Source organism: Solanum pennellii, chromosome 8, assembly GCF_001406875.1.
Source record: "Solanum pennellii chromosome 8, SPENNV200".
Taxonomy (NCBI): Eukaryota; Viridiplantae; Streptophyta; class Magnoliopsida; order Solanales; family Solanaceae; genus Solanum; species Solanum pennellii.
The window spans coordinates 68,328,238-68,350,492 of record NC_028644.1 but is presented as its reverse complement, the minus strand read 5'-3'; the positions used below and the strand labels follow the sequence as shown (position 1 = coordinate 68,350,492).

At 33.5% G+C, this 22,255-nt stretch overlaps 3 protein-coding genes across 4 annotated transcripts in view; 2 read left to right on the top strand and 1 right to left on the bottom strand.

The window, feature by feature from the left end:
* Positions 1-2,167: 2,167 nt before the first annotated feature.
* LOC107028346 (heat stress transcription factor B-2b) lies at positions 2,168-3,849 on the top strand. Its single transcript, XM_015229375.2, has 2 exons — positions 2,168-2,593; positions 2,675-3,849. The coding sequence occupies exons 1-2, from the start codon at positions 2,345-2,347 to the stop codon at positions 3,401-3,403; spliced, it is 978 nt and encodes a 325-aa protein (XP_015084861.1). The 5' UTR covers positions 2,168-2,344; the 3' UTR covers positions 3,404-3,849.
* Positions 3,850-7,646: 3,797 nt separating this feature from the next.
* LOC107028227 lies at positions 7,647-8,355 on the top strand. Its single transcript, XM_015229270.2, has one exon. It carries the CDS (start codon positions 7,647-7,649, stop codon positions 8,235-8,237), a length of 591 nt encoding a protein of 196 aa, XP_015084756.1. The 3' UTR covers positions 8,238-8,355.
* Positions 8,356-14,569: 6,214 nt separating this feature from the next.
* LOC107026672 (protein unc-13 homolog) overlaps positions 14,570-22,255 on the bottom strand; it is a 20,623-nt gene continuing 12,937 nt past the window's right edge. Inside the window, exons 17-26 of one of the 2 annotated variants that reach the window (XM_015227724.2) lie at positions 20,973-21,090; positions 20,104-20,276; positions 19,664-19,748; positions 19,109-19,246; positions 17,517-17,623; positions 17,290-17,367; positions 17,110-17,205; positions 15,426-15,521; positions 15,161-15,341; positions 14,570-15,060 (exon numbers count right to left, since the gene is read on the bottom strand). In XM_015227724.2, coding sequence (XP_015083210.1) covers positions 14,891-15,060; positions 15,161-15,341; positions 15,426-15,521; positions 17,110-17,205; positions 17,290-17,367; positions 17,517-17,623; positions 19,109-19,246; positions 19,664-19,748; positions 20,104-20,276; positions 20,973-21,090 — 1,242 coding nt within the window. In that variant the 3' untranslated portion in view covers positions 14,570-14,890. Of the gene's footprint in view, positions 15,061-15,160; positions 15,342-15,425; positions 15,522-17,109; positions 17,206-17,289; positions 17,368-17,516; positions 17,624-19,108; positions 19,247-19,663; positions 19,749-20,103; positions 20,277-20,972; positions 21,091-22,255 lie in introns of those variants that run through there. The other variant, XR_001457635.2, reaches the window with a different exon arrangement.

Here is a 22,255-nt window from a genome sequence, read left to right as displayed (position 1 = left end):
ATAATAATCATTTATCAAACAAAATGATTTTAATTATCAAATGATTAAATAATCGAGAGAATTCTCTTATCTTTCTAATTAACAATAACAATGCAAATATTGGAGGACTATTTATTTAAAACTGGCGTGGACAGAATCATTTGTTTTTTAATATACTGGTGGTTGGTATTGAAATATATATTTATGAGAAAGTTATTTTGTCATATTAATTATTAAAACATTTTTTTACTAATTAATTGTACAAATATGACATATTTCACTTATGATTGGAAATCATTCAGTATATGCTAATATTATTATAAAAATTTGACGTATGATATTTTTCTTTTTAGAAAATGTTATCCACCCAATACCATAAAATAGTTTTATAATATTTTCGATGGAAAACATTATACATGGAGAAACGACTCTGCACAGAGTCGGTTTGGTTATGTATGAAATTTATTTATTTTTTATAAAATAATTTTTGATTAAATAATTATCGTATAGTTAGTTAGTGATTGTATGAGTCGGTGTATGATTACCAACCAGTACACACTAGAGGATCATTTAGTAAAAAATATTAAATTATTCTGAAATTATATTCTTAGATTATTATTATTATTGAAATTCTTTTCATTTTTTAATTAGACTATTTTTCCTATGTGAAAATTAGAGTTTTGTCAACACTTTACTTAAAAGATTCTAATAATAATAACATATTTAATATAGCTTGTATCAGATATGAATATATTAAAATGTACAAGAATTTTTTTTTATTTATATGGATAGATTGGCTTTGCTTAACCCTCAATTAAAAGAAGTGTAGTTAATGCAAGATTATCAATAAAGATAAAATAACAAAATAGCAAGATACAAAGCAGGTGCAATTTAACATATTTTAAACTAAGAACGATAACTAAATAAAATTACAAAAAGAGTAAGAGGAGGCTAGCCCCTACACACAATGCGACAATGTAACACTCAATTACCAACTATATATAACATGCGGTCCTTATGTTCAACTTCAATAGCTTTTTATCTAAGTTCATGTTCTCAATCAACTAAAATTATATTATATCCAGTTTAATAACATATTCTTTAGTTCTTCTTTGTCTATATTAATTTCTTTGCTCCTACCACAACCACTTGGAGTGAATTTATATGTTAAAAATGAGTGATGTGAACTCGTGATTTCTCCACAAAGTCAGATAGATATATATATTCTAAAATTGATATTATATAGTATTTGTTGGCGCTCATGATACAATTAGAAGGTTAAATTAAGCACTTGACTGAAATGTTGAGTTGTTTACATCGAGGATTAATATTTTTTTATATTTAATAAAAACATAGATTCACGCTTTACTGAAGTACTTACACATCTTTTTTTTCACGTACTTAAATTATCTCAGTCTCACTTTTCTCGAAAAAATAAGCATTATGGATTCCTCTCACCTTGGCAAGTCTAGACAACTTTCTATCCTCGACTTGCACTGAGCTCTTGGTACGAATAAAAAACGTTATTGTTTGAACCATCGTGACCAAAGACTTCTTTGTCATCTTATACTTCTCCACATTTCTCCTCCTACTGTATTAACAGCCCTTTTTTACTTTAATTTTTTTTAACCTCCTCATTTCACCATCAATCCCTTTTATGTTCAATAACGTTATTCCTTGAGATCTTTAATTAATAGTGTATTAATCTTAATATCTCTACAGTTATTTTTATATGCAACTTACACTCCTAATTATATACCGATTAATATTTTTCAGTAAATTGAAACCGCCGTTGACCACATCATGACCTCTTATAGTTCTTACACTATATTCAACTTTTTTTATATTTTTCGTACATACTTAATAATTTATTAACTTCACAAAATTAACTATTTATTAAATGTAATAGATCAGCAACGTTATCTCCAACGTAAGAATAAATTCCATAACTTCTATGACACGTGTTCTTTCTACAAATACATTTTATAAGTGCCAACAAAAAGACGCACACTATTAATGCTGTTCGAAACTGGAGAACCTTCTAGAAATAAAAAACAACTTTTTAGTTTTTCTTTTTTTTTAGTAAGTACCTTCTCGCAACTTCTTAACGAAAAAAATTAGTTACTGGGCCCCTAAAAAAATTTGACCCGACCCATTTTTCATTTTACTCTTTATAATTAATAATATTTTTATTTTTTTTCTATCATTATTTTTTCCCTTATTAGCCATTTGCTCTCTCTCTCCCTCCTATCCTACTCACCTCCTAAGAAACTTCTAGAACAAAAACGCAAATTTCTCATTTTTCTCGTCTTCTCGATCTGTTTAGAGGGGGTTTGGATCTGAATTAACAACAACGGTGGATGCTATGGTGCCATCGTCGGTTGATTGTACCGGCGAATCTGCCACCGGGGAGAATCAGAGATCTCTTCCGACGCCATTTTTGACGAAAACTTATCAGCTTGTAGATGATCCTGCCATGGATGAGTTGATCTCGTGGAATGAAGATGGAACGACATTTATTGTTTGGAAACCTGCTGAGTTTGCTAGGGATTTGCTTCCCAAATGTTTTAAGCATAATAATTTTTCCAGTTTTGTTCGGCAGCTTAATACTTACGTAAGATTAGGTTTAATTTTTTTTAAAAACATTTATATAATTTTTGATTGATTTAACTGATTTTGTTGAATTTTTGTTTAGGGATTTAGAAAAGTTGTACCTGATCGATGGGAATTCGCAAATGACTGTTTCCGTAGAGGTGAGAAAGGACTACTTCGTGACATTCAACGCCGGAAAATTTCACCGGCAGGTGCTGCGGTTGTTGCACCAGCAGTAGTAACGGTGAATGCTGCACAAGCGGTGACGGTAGCGGTAGCACCAGCTGTCAGGGTGGTTTCTTCATCGAATTCCGGTGATGAGCAGGCGTTCTCATCGAACTCATCTGGTGCCGCAGCTGGAGCGGCGATGTTAAGGACCACTACGTGTAAGACGACGCCGGAGCTTATAGAAGAGAACGAACGGTTGAGAAAGGAGAACGCACAACTAAATCAGGAATTGAATCGGTTGAGAAGTTTATGCAATAACGTATACAATCTGATGTCCAATTACACGGCGAATCCGGCGGATATACCGGCAGGTATACCAGGAGGACGAGCTTTGGAATTGCTTCGTACGGGGCAAGTTGACGGCGGCGGTGCGGCCATCACAGCGGCGGAGAGCAGCGGCTTTAAGGCGGATGAAGATATGAGCCCACGGTTGTTTGGTGTATCAATTGGGGTAAAGCGCGTGAGGAGAAGCTGCGAAGAGGAATCTGAGGATCAGGATCAAGTACAACCGCATGGATCAGACATGAAATCAGAGCCGTTAGATTCAGGAAGTGCTCAAGATGATGATCAGCCATGGATTGATCGATTAGATTTAGGGTGTTGATTTCTCACTTCAGAACAGGTGGGTCCCTTGGAGGTGGGGTCCACAGAAGCACTTCGACGTTGATGACCAACACGTGTACAATGGAAGATTGTTGGTTGTTTCTGGTGGTTTCTAGAAGAAGTTAGAAATTGAGTCAAATGGTTTTTTGAGAAGGCCCCAAAAGAGGTGGAAAAGGAGAAAAACAAAGTGGCTTTTTAATATGTTTTCATAATTGGATTGGAAAAATAGAGAGGGCTGAGCTGGTTAGTTGAAAAAGATGACAAATGTTTGAGATGATAGTCAATGTTTTAATTAGTTGGGATTAGGGAAATATTTATGTTACAATACAAGGTGCCAACTAATTTTTGGCTAGGGAAATTATTTGTGCATAATTGAAACATTAATAATGTTGTAACTTTATGTTTAGAAAAAAATACTTGGGTAAATTTACTGAATATTTGCTCTTATTCATTTTCCTTCTTAGTTGCTTGTTTTGTGTTCTTTTTATAGCTTACTTAAACAAGATTTTTTAGCATCCATGGTGGGTACTAAGATGGTCTAATGGTTGTTTAACGAACTCTTAGTAGAAATGGATGGTATGTAGGGTGAATTCAACCTGTTAGGTTTCAAAGCGTATATACAAATTTAAGATTAATTGATATTTCAAAACATACGATATGAAATATGTTTATGTATTTAATTAATCGATATGTTTGTATCAAAATCTAAAGTGTTAATCTAAAAATATTATGTTGTTTTATTTGCATGAAGTCGTGTGAATAAAAAATGTAATTGCTACTCCTCTAGTTCCAATGAATAATTAAAGAGAGTTAAATGGGGGAGTAGAACCTATTTAGAGATGAAATTATCAAATATTCTGTAACTTTATTTAAAGAAAAAAAAGAAAAGGGAAGTACGTTAACGAAAAAGATAAATTGTATGTAGACTATAAATTAAATTGAGGAGTCAAAGAAGTAACACAGACAATTAAATATAATTACACCTCCATTTATTTGTCAAAATCCTTGACCACACTTTTATGAAACTGATATAATTATATATTTATTGTATTTTTCACTTTTAACACTTAAAATGAAACATTAATTTAAAGAAACATTTAGCTTTTATTTATTCATTTATATTTTGAGATATAATTTCTTCTTATATCTATCATAATTGTAGTCTTCAAATATCATATTACTATTAAAAGCACAACATGAAAAAAAAAATAATTTGCCTTAGACTTCTTAAATGACAAATATTTTGTTGAGACAATTATTTTTGTTAAAAAGATAACATGACTGATTATTTTGAGTTTTGAACATTCCTCTACTCACCAAAAATGTGATGAGACTAGATTTGATCATTTGCATTAAAAAAATAATAGGGAATTAAATCAAGTAGCATGTAAAAATATCTCAAATTTATGATTGAATTATTTTGCAGAATATATCTGTATATTTATTATCATTAGATTATGGATTAAAATGTTCGATTCTTTTATATAGTACAAATCCAAATTAACATAACATCCCCTACAATTCACTAGAGTATGAGAAATTATAAATAAATAATTTAGTTTTAGTTTTGTAGTTTTGATACAATATGAAATAAAATAACTTACTAATTATAATCATTCAATGGAACATGTCATAGTGTGATTGCGTTGCTACGTGTTCTTGTTTTTTGTTTCGATTCGATAATTGATATTCAAATTAGAGTTTAATAAATTCAAATTTATATTATATAAAATTTATTCAGGTAAATATTTCCTACTAAGAATGTGTCATTGTTTTTTTTTGTTATTGTCCAATATGAGAGGCATAATGGCAAATCATAATAAATGAAAAATCATTTATGATGAACTTAGATGCTCTTTTTTAGTTAGAGGGCGTTTAAATTGACCTAAAGGTTGGTCAAATTTATTTTAAAATTAATTTTTAACTTTTGAAAATGTTTAACAAATATACAAGGTAATGATTTAAAATAAGTCAAAAATGATATAGAATAAGTTAGAAAGTGTTTGACCATGTTAAAAATAACTTAAGATTAGTAAAAAATGACTTAAAATAAGTTACAAACCAAAAATAGATTGCTCATACTTTTTATTTTTGACTTAAAAATTATTTTAGTTTGACTTTTTGTTTTTGACTTAAAAACGAATATTTTTTTAAAGTTAATTCAAACTCGCTCATTTTAATAGACTCAAATAAATATGAGATTTCTTTTAGGATTGTTTGATTCGAAGACAAGTTATACGGCTAATCTCTAATATTAATTTTTATTGACTTTGATTTATTGTATTAAAATAACATGATATTTTCTATCATATTTAATAGGAAAAAAAAATGTCTGAAATTTTTGGGATTATTTTGAATTATTATTTTATCTCAAAACTAATACTACTAGTACTATTATTCCACCATGTCTCAAAGATTAACTCATTCCAATATTATTTAATAATCTTATTATTACATTCCAAACGTATAGACAACAAACTTTTCTTTTTTCTCTAACCTTTTGTTTTGTGGAGAAATTGAATGGTAATTGTATGGAAGATCCTTGTAATGGGCCTATGGAAATCTTGAAGCCAGTGTTTGACTACTTCAAAGGCAAATATTATCTTGTTTTTTGTTTTTGTTTTTTTCTCTTTGATCGTAAACGTAGGATTTGAATCTAACTCAATCTCAAAAGTTTGTTAATGAGATGAGTATTGTCCAAGTAGACATAAAAAGATTAAATTTCTATCACTTTTCTGACGTAGGAATTTATAACACTGCCCCACACGATACCATGAAAAGATTAATATGGTTTAACCTAACCTCAAAAGTTAGCTCATAAAATGACGATTGTTACATGATACCATGAAAAGATGAATATGGGTCTATCCTAAAGCGAGGATTGTTACGTTCAAGTTCATACAAGGAGAATTCTTAACATTGATGCCATTGATAAATATATAAATAAATAAGCATTAAAATTACGTTTTTAGTGGTTCACTTTCCACATATAATAATATATGATTATAAGAAAAGGGAAAACGTCTAATCCTATCATTTTATGTGGAGAAAATCACTTTGGAATTTCTATGCTTGATTTCGACCAAAAAATAAGAGATATTGAACTCATATATATCTTATTTTTTCGATTCTTAGTATTAAATAATTAAACAAAATAATAACAGATAAATTTAGAATTTCAAAGTATTGTTAACAAAGTTAATTTAATAACATACATTTCTAATAAAATTTTCTTTAAAATATATATCAAATATTAATACTTTATAAAATAGAGAAAATATTTATCCATTGTCTTTTCACTTTTTTTCTTGGCCTCTTGTGGAAAAATTCTTGACTTATCAGTACAACCTTCTACTTAGGAATCTTGATGTTAAATCATCAACTAATAGAATGATTAAGAAAATGATGGAATGAGGGGACTTTTTAAAATTTTCTAATGCTTGGTTGGTTAGATTAAATTAAAAAATATTTTTTTACGAAAATAAATTTGATCTTCTAAAATAAAAAAAATTAAATAAAAACTAAATTTCATATAATTGATTTTCTCCTTTAAAATGTAATTTTTTCAAAAGTTTTTTTGTTTCTAAAAGAAAAAATCAAAATTTTCGGCCATATGAGAAAATTCAAATATTTTTTTTTGGGGAAAACATTTTGAAAAATAATATATTTTTCTCATTGCTCATCCTTATTGCAAGTGTATCGGCTCGTTACTTCCTAGAAAGAATTGATGAAGGAAAAAAAAAACGGCGTGGGCCTAGTTTATTAATTTTCAAATGGTTTGGCCACTATATATTAGTAGGTCACATTTATCCTATTCAAGTTTTTTCCTTGTTCTTTACATTAAATCCAAACAAATCTATATCGTTTTAGCTCGGTCTCAATTGATATGACATTTTTCATTCAATCAGTTTAAACTAAAAAATATCATTTTTAATATATTTAAAAATAATTTTAATATTTTTATTTAGATAAGATATAATTATAATTATGACTAATGAAATAATTAAATTTAACCTGAAGTCTCAGATTCGAATTTTTGGTAGAATTATAATTTTTAAAATATATTTTATAATATATAATTTAAATTTAATCGAATTTCAATATGAACATCAAACATCGGAGGAGTAACTAAACGTTTACATTTCAAGTCCACCAAAACTTTTTCCACATGCGAAGTTGCATGGGTGCATCGTCCCTCGTGTTATTAAAATAGCCATTAAATTGCATCATACACACTATATTATATGTCTTTTAATTTCTTTTTCTTAAAAAAAATATTTTGGTCGATGGAAATTACTATCATATCAGCTCAAGGTCTCAAGAACACCACCACCTGGCCGTGGCGGTTCCGCCCTTTCGCCACCGTCTCCACCGTCTCCACCACCTCCACGAATGAACTTCATATAACTAGGGTTGATGAAACAATACGTAACAACAACATCGATAATAATTATAATGCTATGTGGGGCGATAAATTTCATCTATCTATCGATGCTAGTCTATTTTTACATGGACATTTATGTATATACATTCAAATATATTCTAAAAATTTTCTTAAGGGTCGGAGTGAACTAGGGTGGTGTATGATTTCGGCGGCCGACGTATTCAACGGGTTACTTCCGGCGGGTTTTCTCCGGCAATTTAGCTATAGGCTAAGGAATAAAGATGGTTCAAGAGGTAACGGAGTTGTTAATGTTGCCGTTAAATTGGATACTTCGTTTGTTTTGGGAATGCATCCTCAACGATCACCGTTAGTGACGTATTTACCGAAGGTGAGTGAGTACTCGCCGGTTCTTGGAATTCCGCTGACGGCATCATCGACAAATATGTTGTAAGACAAATGAACGATATCGTATTATTTAAGTTATATATGTTGACAGTAGAAAACATTGTCATTATATATAAATTATCTAAAAAAAAGTTTGTGGAATGCTATGTTTGTTGACTTTAAAAGTTTATTTGTTTGGAGAAAATCGTGAATTTTAATTGGTCATTGTTAGTGACGTATATACAGGTGAATGAATTTTAATTGATCACCATTAGTGACGTATATACAGGTGAGTGAGTACTCGCCGATTCTTGGAATTCCGGTGACGGCATCCTCAACAAATATGTTGTAAGACAAATAAATAATATCGTATTATTTGAGTTATATATGTTGACAGTAAAGAATATTGTCACTATATATAAATTATCTAAAAGGAGTTTGTGGAATGATATTGTTAAAGAAAGACAAAAGTCCCACATCGGTAATTAATGAGATGGGTGGACTCCTTATAAGGCTTGGGCAATCCTCCTCCCTGCGAGCTAGCTTTTGGGGTGTGAGTTAGGCCTAAGACCTAATTTCACATGGTATCAGAGCAGGGCCCGTCTCACCCGATGTTGGGGTCCCCAAAATTGAAATTGCCCACGCACCAGATGCTAAGCACTGGGCGTGAGGTGGGGTGTTAAAGAATGACAAAAGTCCCACATCGGTGATTAATGAGATGGGCGGACTCTTTATAAGGCATGGGCAATACTCCTCCCTTTGAGCTAGCTTCTGGGGTGTGAGTTAGGCCTAAGACCTAATTTCACATGGTATCAGAGCAGGGCCCGTCTCACCCGATGTTGGGGTCCCCAAAATTGAAATTGCCCACGCACCAGATGCTAAGCACTGGGCGTGAGGTGGGGTGTTAAAGAATGACAAAAGTCCCACATCGGTGATTAATGAGATGGGCGGACTCTTTATAAGGCATGGGCAATACTCCTCCCTTTGAGCTAGCTTCTGGGGTGTGAGTTAGGCCTAAGACCTAATTTCACATGGTATCAGAGCAGGGCCCGTCTCACCCGATGTTGGGGTCCCCAAAATTGAAATTGCCCACGCACCAGATGCTAAGCACTGGGCGTGAGGTGGGGTGTTAAAGAATGACAAAAGTCCCACATCGGTGATTAATGAGATGGGCGGACTCTTTATAAGGCATGGGCAATACTCCTCCCTTTGAGCTAGCTTCTGGGGTGTGAGTTAGGCCTAAGACCTAATTTCACATGGTATCAGAGCAGGGCCCGTCTCACCCGATGTTGGGGTCCCCAAAATTGAAATTGCCCACGCACCAGATGCTAAGCACTGGGCGTGAGGTGGGGTGTTAAAGAATGACAAAAGTCCCACATCGGTGATTAATGAGATGGGCGGACTCTTTATAAGGCATGGGCAATACTCCTCCCTTTGAGCTAGCTTCTGGGGTGTGAGTTAGGCCTAAGACCTAATTTCACATGGTATCAGAGCAGGGCCCGTCTCACCCGATGTTGGGGTCCCCAAAATTGAAATTGCCCACGCACCAGATGCTAAGCACTGGGCGTGAGGTGGGGTGTTAAAGAATGACAAAAGTCCCACATCGGTGATTAATGAGATGGGCGGACTCTTTATAAGGCATGGGCAATACTCCTCCCTTTGAGCTAGCTTCTGGGGTGTGAGTTAGGCCTAAGACCTAATTTCACATGGTATCAGAGCAGGGCCCGTCTCACCCGATGTTGGGGTCCCCAAAATTGAAATTGCCCACGCACCAGATGCTAAGCACTGGGCGTGAGGTGGGGTGTTAAAGAATGACAAAAGTCCCACATCGGTGATTAATGAGATGGGCGGACTCTTTATAAGGCATGGGCAATACTCCTCCCTTTGAGCTAGCTTCTGGGGTGTGAGTTAGGCCTAAGACCTAATTTCACATGGTATCAGAGCAGGGCCCGTCTCACCCGATGTTGGGGTCCCCAAAATTGAAATTGCCCACGCACCAGATGCTAAGCACTGGGCGTGAGGTGGGGTGTTAAAGAATGACAAAAGTCCCACATCGGTGATTAATGAGATGGGCGGACTCTTTATAAGGCATGGGCAATACTCCTCCCTTTGAGCTAGCTTCTGGGGTGTGAGTTAGGCCTAAGACCTAATTTCACATGGTATCAGAGCAGGGCCCGTCTCACCCGATGTTGGGGTCCCCAAAATTGAAATTGCCCACGCACCAGATGCTAAGCACTGGGCGTGAGGTGGGGTGTTAAAGAATGACAAAAGTCCCACATCGGTGATTAATGAGATGGGCGGACTCTTTATAAGGCATGGGCAATACTCCTCCCTTTGAGCTAGCTTCTGGGGTGTGAGTTAGGCCTAAGACCTAATTTCACATGGTATCAGAGCAGGGCCCGTCTCACCCGATGTTGGGGTCCCCAAAATTGAAATTGCCCACGCACCAGATGCTAAGCACTGGGCGTGAGGTGGGGTGTTAAAGAATGACAAAAGTCCCACATCGGTGATTAATGAGATGGGCGGACTCTTTATAAGGCATGGGCAATACTCCTCCCTTTGAGCTAGCTTCTGGGGTGTGAGTTAGGCCTAAGACCTAATTTCACATGGTATCAGAGCAGGGCCCGTCTCACCCGATGTTGGGGTCCCCAAAATTGAAATTGCCCACGCACCAGATGCTAAGCACTGGGCGTGAGGTGGGGTGTTAAAGAATGACAAAAGTCCCACATCGGTGATTAATGAGATGGGCGGACTCTTTATAAGGCATGGGCAATACTCCTCCCTTTGAGCTAGCTTCTGGGGTGTGAGTTAGGCCTAAGACCTAATTTCACATGGTATCAGAGCAGGGCCCGTCTCACCCGATGTTGGGGTCCCCAAAATTGAAATTGCCCACGCACCAGATGCTAAGCACTGGGCGTGAGGTGGGGTGTTAAAGAATGACAAAAGTCCCACATCGGTGATTAATGAGATGGGTGGACTCTTTATAAGGCATGGGCAATACTCCTCCCTTTGAGCTAGCTTTTGGGGTGTGAGTTAGGCCTAAGACCTAATTTCACAGATATGTTTGTTGACTTTAAAAGTTTATTTGTTTGGAGAAAATAGTGAATTTTAATTTGTCGATGATTAGTTTGTGATAATTAATGTTGTTCTCATTTGATCATTAAATAGTTCCTTTTTTAGTGGGTTTTAATTACACTTTAATTTGTGTTTATAATTAATTCTCTTAATTATGCCTTTTAAAACATTAATTGAAACTAAAAAAAATTAACTTTTTAGTTTCATTTCTTTTAAGGATACAACTCATATTAAATTCATTTTCTATAATAATTAGAGTAAGAGTAATTCTAAGATCCATCTTTATAGTAAATATAATAAAAGATGTATATTTAATTTGCTATATCAAGTTGCATGCTAATAATTTTTCATGTAACTAGTTTCACTTGTTATTTTGGAAAAGTCGAGTGTAATTATTTTTTTCAAATTTAATAATTAATATGATGATAAATAAAAAAAAATACTTTATCAACTATAGAAATCGAAATACTCTTATATTAAATTTTCTCCGTTCAAATTTCTTTTCAATTGTGTAATTTTTAAAGCCAAAGGAATACTTGAATAAGTGTGCAAATTATAGTTTTTTCTTTTCACTTTATTTTTATGATAGTTCAATCAGGTTATCAATTTACTCATTATTGTATCATAATAAGGTTACTTTAATTTGAAATTTGTATCGAAATGAGATGTATAATTCAAGTTTTATTAGTAAGATGGATGAAATTACATAGAGTTAATTGTCCAACTGTCCTACCTATACATGGAAAATTTTCCTTTTCTTTTCCAACAACTAAGAAGGAAAATTTGGAAACAAATTTTTCTGTTCTTTTAGTATTTATCCAATAAGGTCATATCATGTATATACTAGATATCGGTGTATGCACTGACTCAATATCTGTTATTTTTTATTTCACTTTATGCGATATAGATAGAATTTAAATAGTAGATTAAATTTTGACATGAATTTTAAATATCTTAAGTAGTTATTGTAATTTATAGTATTTTTATGTAATTTTTAAATAATATATATCACTTCTTTTGTCCCAATGTAAATAGTACCGATAGAATTTCAAGAGTCAATCAAATGTTGTTAATTATTGAGATTTACAATATCTTTTACGTAGTTTCCAAATCAAATAATACATGTTACTTTTTCTATCCTTTTTATGAGACACAGATAGATTAATTTTATTAATCAATCAAAATTTTTATTTGTTTTTTATAAATATTTTAACTTGTCAGTTAAAACATTAAAAATCAAGACAAACAAATTAAAACGGAAGAACCACCGAAAAAGAAAAAATAATGCAGTGTCAGGCAGGGTCGACCATGACCTGCCTGGTTACTGTCACTTATATATATAAAAGAATTTAAAATCAAGACAAACAAATTAAAACGAAAGAACCATAAAAAAAGAGCAAATAATGCAACTGCCGCGCAAGCATGCATGTCGATCATGACCTGTCCGTTTATTATCACTTATATATAATAAAATTTATGAATCAAGACAAATAAATAAAAAAAAAATAATACAAATGCCCGCCAGACATGTCAATCATGACCTGCTTGGTTATTGTCACTCGTATATATGTAATTGATAATTGATACTTCTACCCGTTTATTTCTTTCCTCTTTTTGAATTTTCCTTCTATTTCATCTAGAAGTTCCCATTCCTAATATGTTACCAAATTTTATTTTAAAAAAATAATTATCACTGAAATGAATTAATTCGTGCAAATTTCAATTATTTTCATTAAATATCTACTATCTGCTATCCAAAAATTGAATTATACTTTTTGAAGGGATTTTCTTAAGAGTAAATTAACACATGATAATAGTTATGATAATTAAGATATATTGATTAACCTATGTGGGATTATACCTCTCAATTATAATGCTTTTTGACTAACTTTTTTTTTTTTTGTTCTTTTAAATTCTTACGTATTCCAAACGGTTCTATCCTCCAACACAAAATCCCACTTAAAAATCAGGAAAACTTAGAAAATAAAAAAAAATGCACATTTTAATTATATTGATCAATTATTTAATCAAATGAAACAAAGCCCTTTACCTAATCAATAAATGTCCTTGCATAAGCTTCATTAAAAATTTCTACCGGAAAATATTTAGTAATTATTTTCATTTATATTTTAATTGTATCAGTGAGAAACAGAAAAAAAAATATTACTAGTATTTTTACACAGGAAAATTAGTAAGCTTTTTAATATTTCGGTAAGAATATATTTTTCATTATGTGCTTTTCTAGTGAGCTAATTCGACGAGAAAAACTTTTATCAATCTGCATGTATTGTAGAAGAAATATGGAAACTGCTAAGGAGGTTCTGTAGGGTTATGATAATTTGAAAAGTTAGGATTATTACCAAAAGCAATCAATTAATCAGTTAGCTGCATGTCTCAATCATAAACTAGTTATAGTGATAAAATAATTAGTAGTCAACCATACTAATAATTAATTAATAAAACGAGACAGAGAAATAAATTGAGCCTTTATATTAACGAACCTTCCTAGTGCTCAATTCTCAAATATTAGAAGTTGCTATGAAGAAAAACGAAGGAAATTTATTTCACGTCTTGTGTTCCCTTATTTTTAATATCTCTTTCTATTTCTAAAACCTCTAAAATTTCTTACTTCTTTAATATATCCGAACTACATATCAATGTATTTGAGCCAATATTTAATGTATTCGAGCTACATATATGTATTCATTTATTTTATAATGTATCCAAACTACATATTATGTATCAGATCTAGTTTTAGTGTATCCAATCTGCATATGTGTGTATTCAATTTATGTTATAATGTATCCGAGATATCCTTTAATGTGTCCAGTTTATATTACTTTTTAAGAGATTAATGTAATTAAAAAACTAAATAGGAATAAATTATAATTTTCATATTAAAACTATGTGATTCCTAAAACTTATCCGAAAAAAATCCACGAGAAGATCGTCAAGTCTCTTTCTGAGACAGTTATTCAGGAGCAGGGCAAACTAGCTCAGACATAATAATTATAAGAAAATAAGATTGAATATATTTCAATATGATTAAAATATTCATATTCTTACTTAATTTAAAGACGTTATTTACATCTTGAAAAACCTGCAGAATTCTTATATATTATCATAGCTTTCATAGTTAAGTGCTCTTAGTAAGGAATGTGTAGTAATAGACTGTGAAAATGAAATGTGCTACCTCACAATTACTATAATTATTTTTGCAAGCACAGGTTATGTTGTTATTGCTAGTATAAAGTTGCTCCATGTGTCTTAAATCACATCTTTTATTGTGCATTAATTAATGAGGTAGGTAAGTTGAGACTTCTATTTAAATTTTCTCTCATATAATGACATAAAGTTTCAATAATGTGGATGCAAAGTAAGGACAGAATGTTGATTTCTTAATTAGGTATGAGATGTAGATATAATATAATCTGGGGATGTTACTTTTACTTTTATAGTTGAGACCCAGAGTTTACAACATTGATCTACATCTTCAAAGTTAGAAGCAAACATGACAAAATTTTCTGAGAATAATACTCCCAAAATGGAGTACCCTCTCATTCTTCATTTGAATGCAATTTGCATATATGCAACTTTTAACGAGTACCTTTAATGGGCGATATGCTATTAGGAAGGCGTCCATCATCACCATCCCACTTGCCTAAAATCTGATGTTGCGTCTTGGATTTTCTTCTTTAAAGATCTGAAACTGCTACTGCTTTTGTCAGACCAACGAAACGAAGCACTCCTTTTAATGAGATCTGCCATAAGTGGCGACTTCATAGAGGAATCCTCCACTGCAGCCCCACTGTACACTGCGCTCCAAAAAGAATTGGATTTCAGGAGGCGAATATATACTTGACCACATCAGCCTTTTGGGAAACCATAACAAACTAAAAGGATTAGAAAGGGCACCTGACGATGGTGGGAGGTGGTAATACCGCTTCAAGAATTTTGAAGCTTCTCTCTCCTTCTTGTGACATAAAACGCGTATCAAGGTGTGTGCATCTCCCAGATGTCTGTGGCCATATTTATGTGCTTCAAGTCCTGAACTGTGTTCACTAGAAGTCATCAACAATTGGATCACAGATTCAGCCTGCTTCGAAAAACAAAAAATTAAATAGGTCCCACAGCATGCATACATAAACAGGCTAAAAGCTTTAATTAGTTCTTAACAAACCCGGAGGGAAAATAAACTGAGGATTTGATGAGCGAATCTTGCTTCTTCTTCAACTAGTGATCGGGGAAGCCCTTCCCCGTCAGCAACGAACAAGTCCTAGAAAGTGAAAGAAACATAATTGTTGTTTCTCAAATAGTCGCTGAATATCTCTTGCAACAGATATCTAAAATCCAAGCATAACGGAAGCAAAAGATCCATATAGGCAAATATCAACTAGCTGAGTTACATCACCATTGAATAAATTCGGTGTGGTCAGGACTCTTTAGTATTGGAAATCAAGGAATTAAAATAATTAGGAAATGAAAGCAAAAGGTCAAACACAAATTAAACCAGCCTACACGAAAAAAATTGTCTAGAATATTAAATTTCAATGATCAGCCTAATATCTTTTATAACTAAGAAATTCCCAAGGGACAATATAGCGCATGGTTCAAAACTCTGGATAATGGACGCGGCTTTGTCAGGGTCCAAGTTCGAAATATGAACTGTGACTAACACGCAAATCATGCTTTACGCTCTTACCACTAGATAAAAGGCCTAGGGCCCAATGACCAAAGCTAATACACCACATTGTGGGCCAAAATTAGAGATGAGGTTCGTCAATGCAGGCTTTTGGTTACTAAAAATAACAATTATGGAACTATAATGAATAAGACAACGAGAGACAAGGATCATTAGCTCAGAGAAAAGACAACTTATTACGAATCTACATAGTTACAGAAATCCTTGTCCTAGTTGAAACTTGAATGACCTAACTAATAATATCTATAAAACATATCAGAGGATTGTGAACAATTTTTCAAAAGAATTGATTGGATATATGATATTCCTGACAAGTAAGAAGACTTAAAGATGACTCAAACAGATGATGACATTATTACAAAAAGGAAAGTTTAACAGAGGTGCATAATACGCTATTGAATCTTTTGTCAAAACCAAATAATGAAATGGCCTTCAAGAAGATCAGTAAATGTTCAGAATATTGTGGTCACTGGTGATGACATTGATGAGGTTGCAAGATTGAAGGTTTACCAGAGCCGCACCTTCGACATAAATTTGGCATACTAAGGTACTTCTTGGAAACAATATACTAAAACAGTTTAGATTCTATATTTTCTAAGGGCTGCTAAATATTAAACTGACGAACATGACAAGAGTTCTGTACAAAAACTCAAGGTGAACGTGAATTTTTCAGAAGATATCACACCTAAAAAGAATCTATTATTTGAAAGAAGACACTACCTAGAATATACACTTTTTCTATACTTGCTGGCAACAGTCAAGAACTGAAATTGCCAGCAACTCTATGTATTCCTCAATCTGTATAGTACATATGACGTACACAAATGGCTATAACAGAGTTTCGTTTCTCTTATTAATACTAACAGCTACTCTGGGAGTCTCAGTGTGACTTATTGCCTTTAGAAGATTACAGAACTTACGAGACATCCTTCTTAGAAGAAGGTAGCAAGAGGCAAAGGAAATTCTCAATTGTCCCGTATGTAACTTCAATTTAATTCACAGTGCCATTTTGAATAGGAAAAAGATATCATTGGAACACTACACCAGGGGGGGAAGTGTTCTATGCAAGTGAAATAACTACTGCTTGAGAACACCAAATTCAGCTGCTGCTTTAACAAGCACAATAACCACAAGTAATAAGAAAGTTAGAAGAGGAACTTACTTTTAATATATTGAGGTCATCTTCCATCATGACAACATCAAATTCAGAAAATGCACGTGATGGACCTCCATCTAGTAACACCCAAGCATAACCTTCCTATCCAATGAAATCAGAGAGTCAGAACTGGACAATGGGAATCATAATAGAAAAATACACAAGAATGAGACTGTGAGATTCTACCAGTGATGCCTTAAAAATACTTTTCACTACAATGTCTCTGAGGGTGTCATCAATCAGAGCACAAACATTATTGAGGACCTAGAAAACAAAAAAGGCTGTGAATACAGTAATCTTGGAACTGGTCCGACTTTTAGACCAGGCATTGAAAGAGAATATGCAATCCCTTTATCGTTTCTTTCCTTTATTTAGGGATATTAGACTGTAGAGTGAAATATTGAATGTCTTACTCTATCAAACTGTGGAAGTATAGTTTCCAGTCGTGCCCCTTCAACATCACCGTGATATAAATTAAATATGAATGGTTCTCTCATGTCCCAAAACACAACTCTAGCTCCTACAGGTCACATAAGAATAGCTTAGGATAAAACTTTGTAGAAGAGACAAAAGAACCAAATTTTTGCCTTCAAAACTCAGAAAGCAAATTATATACTACCATCAAATCCAAGAATGAATAATTGCTCAAAAGTCGCACAGCATTTATTAATATGATAAAAGAAAGTTGGGGAAGACATTAAAGAGCTTTAAGAGGATACCAAGAACGTCTATCTGGCAAATTAAGTAAACAATGAGAGAGGCCAGTTCTATTGATTGTTCAAGTTGAACGCATACATGAAACTATCTCGTTTTAAAAACAAGCTTTCATGAATTTAAATTAATGGACCAAACATGGATGGAGTGATTCCACATGTTTGCAAGATGCCTATTTTACCTTTTTGTTAAACAAATGACCATTTCCAAAGTACTAATAGTGGCATGAAAGACTTACAGACCACCAGTACTCTTTTTTGTTAATTGTTAACAGAACAGCAGTACCATATAATGAAAGAGAAGCAAAAAGAACGATAAGCAAAAAACTAAAGCAAAATCAAGAAGCAATCTGTGACGATCACTTGTGTAGCAATTGGGTCATTCGACATTTCAACAACTAAAAGTCACCAAACCATCAAGGACATCCCTTCAATTCAATTTGCGGAAACACTTCATAAAGCATATTTCCAGAAGAAAGCCTTCCAACAGCACCAATTGAATACATGGATATTTTTTAAAAAATAGAATAAGTAGCTAAATTTAAAAAATGGTTTACGCACTAGCATGATATTTGCTTTGGAGAACTTTGAGAAGGTGCATTCCCTAATACTTCAAGGGGATTCCACATTCAAAATTTCAACACCGTTTGACTTAATTTTAGGGGTAATACCCAACTTGGGATGTTCTCAATATCCTGCTACCTACATTTGCTTTGGCTAGACACTTTATGCCCAGGGATATTCCTAAAAATTAGACACCTTTGTTAGGCCCGGGCAATCTTTTTCCTAATTTTCAAAGATTTATAGTAAAATTTGATGAAAGCCAGCATGAATACTTCATAGGGCTCATTTGTAGGCCAAAGTCATTTGTCAATAAAACCAAGATAAGCTTGTGCCACAACTTCAACTCATGTTTCAACTGAAAGGCCCTATGGAGCATGTCTCTGATGGTCCCCACACGGAAGAGATCTCCCTAGATTCCAGATCAAAATAGAAGCAAGCAAGTACACTTTCACTGACAATCAGGTGATGGAACAACCTTAATATTACCTTGTTTGAGGATTAAATAATACAATAACATTTACTCAACAATATATAATCAGAATCCTCCGAAACAGAAATAAAGGATAACTTCTGTTACAGAATAACAATATCCAATTAGGATACTTAGAACAGCAACCAAACTAGGACTTACATCATCATATTAACTGAGAGATCCCAATATGCTGTTCTACACTATATAATAAGTCTAATTCCACCACCACTAAATAAAACAAGGATAGTTATCTTACCCACTAACTCGCAAGTTCTCTTGATAGCATCAGCAGCGCTATCACGGATGCAGTCAAAGGTGGCAACAAAAAGCTCATCAACTGACTCACTACACATTTCCAAAATCCCATTTGAAGTCCAATGAGAATCCTCATCAACTGTGAAGGTAACAAAAATAGACATCAGTAAATAACTATTCAAAGGTAGATAATCTTCAGATAACTCCTAACTTATCTAATATGTTGATAACTTTTTTTTGAAACTGCAAAAAAAAAGTTATCAACATATGTGGATAACTTTATCAAGTTTAAAACTGAAATTTCTATTTCCTTGCAGGCAGAGAAAATATCCGACAGAATAAACCTCTTAACCTCAGCATTTCTATGGAACCCCTGAAAAGTTGGGTTAACTCTCTTGTTAATCTTCATGGTTAATTTTCAAATGACTCGATATAAGATACCTTCCAATAATATAATAAGCAACTAACTACAACATCTCCAAAGAATATGGCTGAGAGAATAGGACTAACTTTAATAGCAAACTATACTTTGTAAAAGTAAAGAAGCAGAACTTACGGCATGTCTGATCTTTAAAAACTCTAACAGCTGACCATGACTCCCTAATACCATCCTCAAGGGAGGAAATTTTTTTCTGCATATACTGCAACAAGAAGGTATCACTGTCATCAGAAAGATTGTAGTTTCTGTGACTAAATAGGGTTACAATAGCCAACCCAATGCAAGGAAAGAAGCAGGGAACATGATATCTCAAGTAAATTTGGAGAAATGGGTCCAACTCAACCTCAAAAGCTAGCTCTAGAGCTGAGGGTTTCCAAAGACTATAGAAGAAAGAAGACAAAAGCACATATTCTCAACCAATGTGAGGCGCTCTAAAAGCAAAATATGAACACTTGATGCATGACAAAATAAAAATCAATATAGCAACATCAATCATCATCGTCACTAAACTAACTGAAAGTGAGAAAGCCATAAAATGGGAAGAAGCTTGCACTCACTTGAAGGGTATTCATTCTGACACAAAGTTTGGACGTTGTCAAGGCGTCCAACTTCTTATTCACCGCATTATCAAGAACCACATATTCAACCAACTTTTTCTTGGCGCTTGTAAATGCTGTCTCCTTATAACGAGTCAAGGGAGGAGCAGGAGGATAAAGATTATGCTTGTCAACTGCACCATTCAACAATTTGCAATTGATATCGAATAGGAACTGTGGAAAATAATATGCTAATGTGCTGATCAGAAGATATATTAGCAAAACAAGCTTTTACTTTGCAAGTGCTTGAAAGCTCTGGTTCTTAGAACTGTAGTATCTCTTGCTGTGCATAACAAGACAAAGGATGTTCCTTACTGGCCAATCCTAGACCATCTGATGAAGAAATTACCTTACCAATCTTCTCGAAAGATGTCCGTCTAGAAATCATTAAATTGCAATATACTTATGTGACAGGAAAAAATTCAAACCCAGTATTTCTAAGAGAAGATAAAAGCAATGACAATATTTTTTGAGGACATAACTCAAGTTCCAAAAGAAAGGCTTCCCATAAAGGGTTTAAAAGGATTGTATACATGTCTAGAAGACCAGAGAATCAACTATGTTCAGGTCAGTTATAAATTCAACAACGTATATTAATCAGATGACGACCAACATTCACATATCTTCCACATGCTATTATTGTTGAAGACGCCAAAAAATTTCGATCATCCACAGGAACAGTACCAACTTTCTAAAACAATTTTGGAAGCACGAAAAAAGAGGCTCTATCTAGACACGTGTTGTCCTCGCACAGTACACAATAACGGTTATAACTTGAAGCAGAAAAGGACAAAGATATACAAAAGATTGGATTTCAAGAATAACGCTACCTAACTGGTTAACCACTTTCTGCAAGTAGGCATCCAACGTGTGAAAGATTATGGAAAGTAAAGCCTGCAAGTGTGTGATATCCACTGGAAGCCTCAGCTCAAAAAATTGATCAACAGTCTGCAAATCAACGCGGAGATAAAGTCCAGAGAAAATAAATAAACAAACAAATGGTATATCAACCAAGAAATAGGATCTACCTAAAATGACTTTAAAAAAAAAGGAGAACAGCAATTACAAGCATAGGCAAAAACATATACAGGCTCTACAAACACAGAGACCTAGTAATCTCTTGAAGATAGAGATACATGAAATTTTACGGGCTAGCATGCACGCATATACTTACCTTAGAGTAATTAAAACATATAAAAACAACTTAGCTAACACAAAAACCGTTTTGAATGGGCTTAATTTATCTGATGTTTCGTTTTGTAATATAAGTTCATTATTGGTTTTAGAAGATAAAAACAGAAATGGATAGTGAAAGAATTTTAATTCCAACTAGCCGAAAGAATATAGTCTACTATATGTGCATGCGTTATTCTTCTTGGTGCCTACTCCATGAAATACACACTGAAAAGTCTTCTACTGGCTAGTATATTGCAGATACTACATCAAGTGGTGAAATGCAATAGGCCTTTCATGAAATTCCCTCCACCAATCTTTAGTGAGACTGGAGGACTTGTTTAATGTTAACTCTTTGTAAGAGACATCTCCTCCCAGCTTCTCTTCCACTCAGCTCTCTTTCTGGATGACCATATATTGATCAACTATAAAGAGGACTAAAACATGGATCACAAGTTGAGATTAATTTAAGTAAAAGGAATAATATATAGCAACTACTCTTTTATTTACCTTAGTTTTCTTTACCTTCCGTGGACTCTTTAACTGATTTAGAGATCATTTATTGCAGGAAATGGAATGATAGAAATAAAGCAAGTGGATTTGATGATGTGAGAGTGTTTCGACTAACCTTATGGAGGGAGTTTTCTTAACACAGAGTCTAAATGCAGGAGAAGCCGAGAAGGGTTGCTAATGCTATTGAATCAGGAATGAGATAGTGGGTCAAGAATTGCGATAAGGAGGCCTATGATCTGGGGAAAGAAATTTGTTGGACTCGATTAGGGCCAAAATGTTAAACAAAGTGTGGAGAAGGCTGGTGAGGGATGGCTGATACTACACATAATTCAGAATATTGATAAACAATTATATATATACACAATATATATATATATATATATATATATATATATATGTGTGTGTGTGTGTGTGTGTGTGTGTGTGT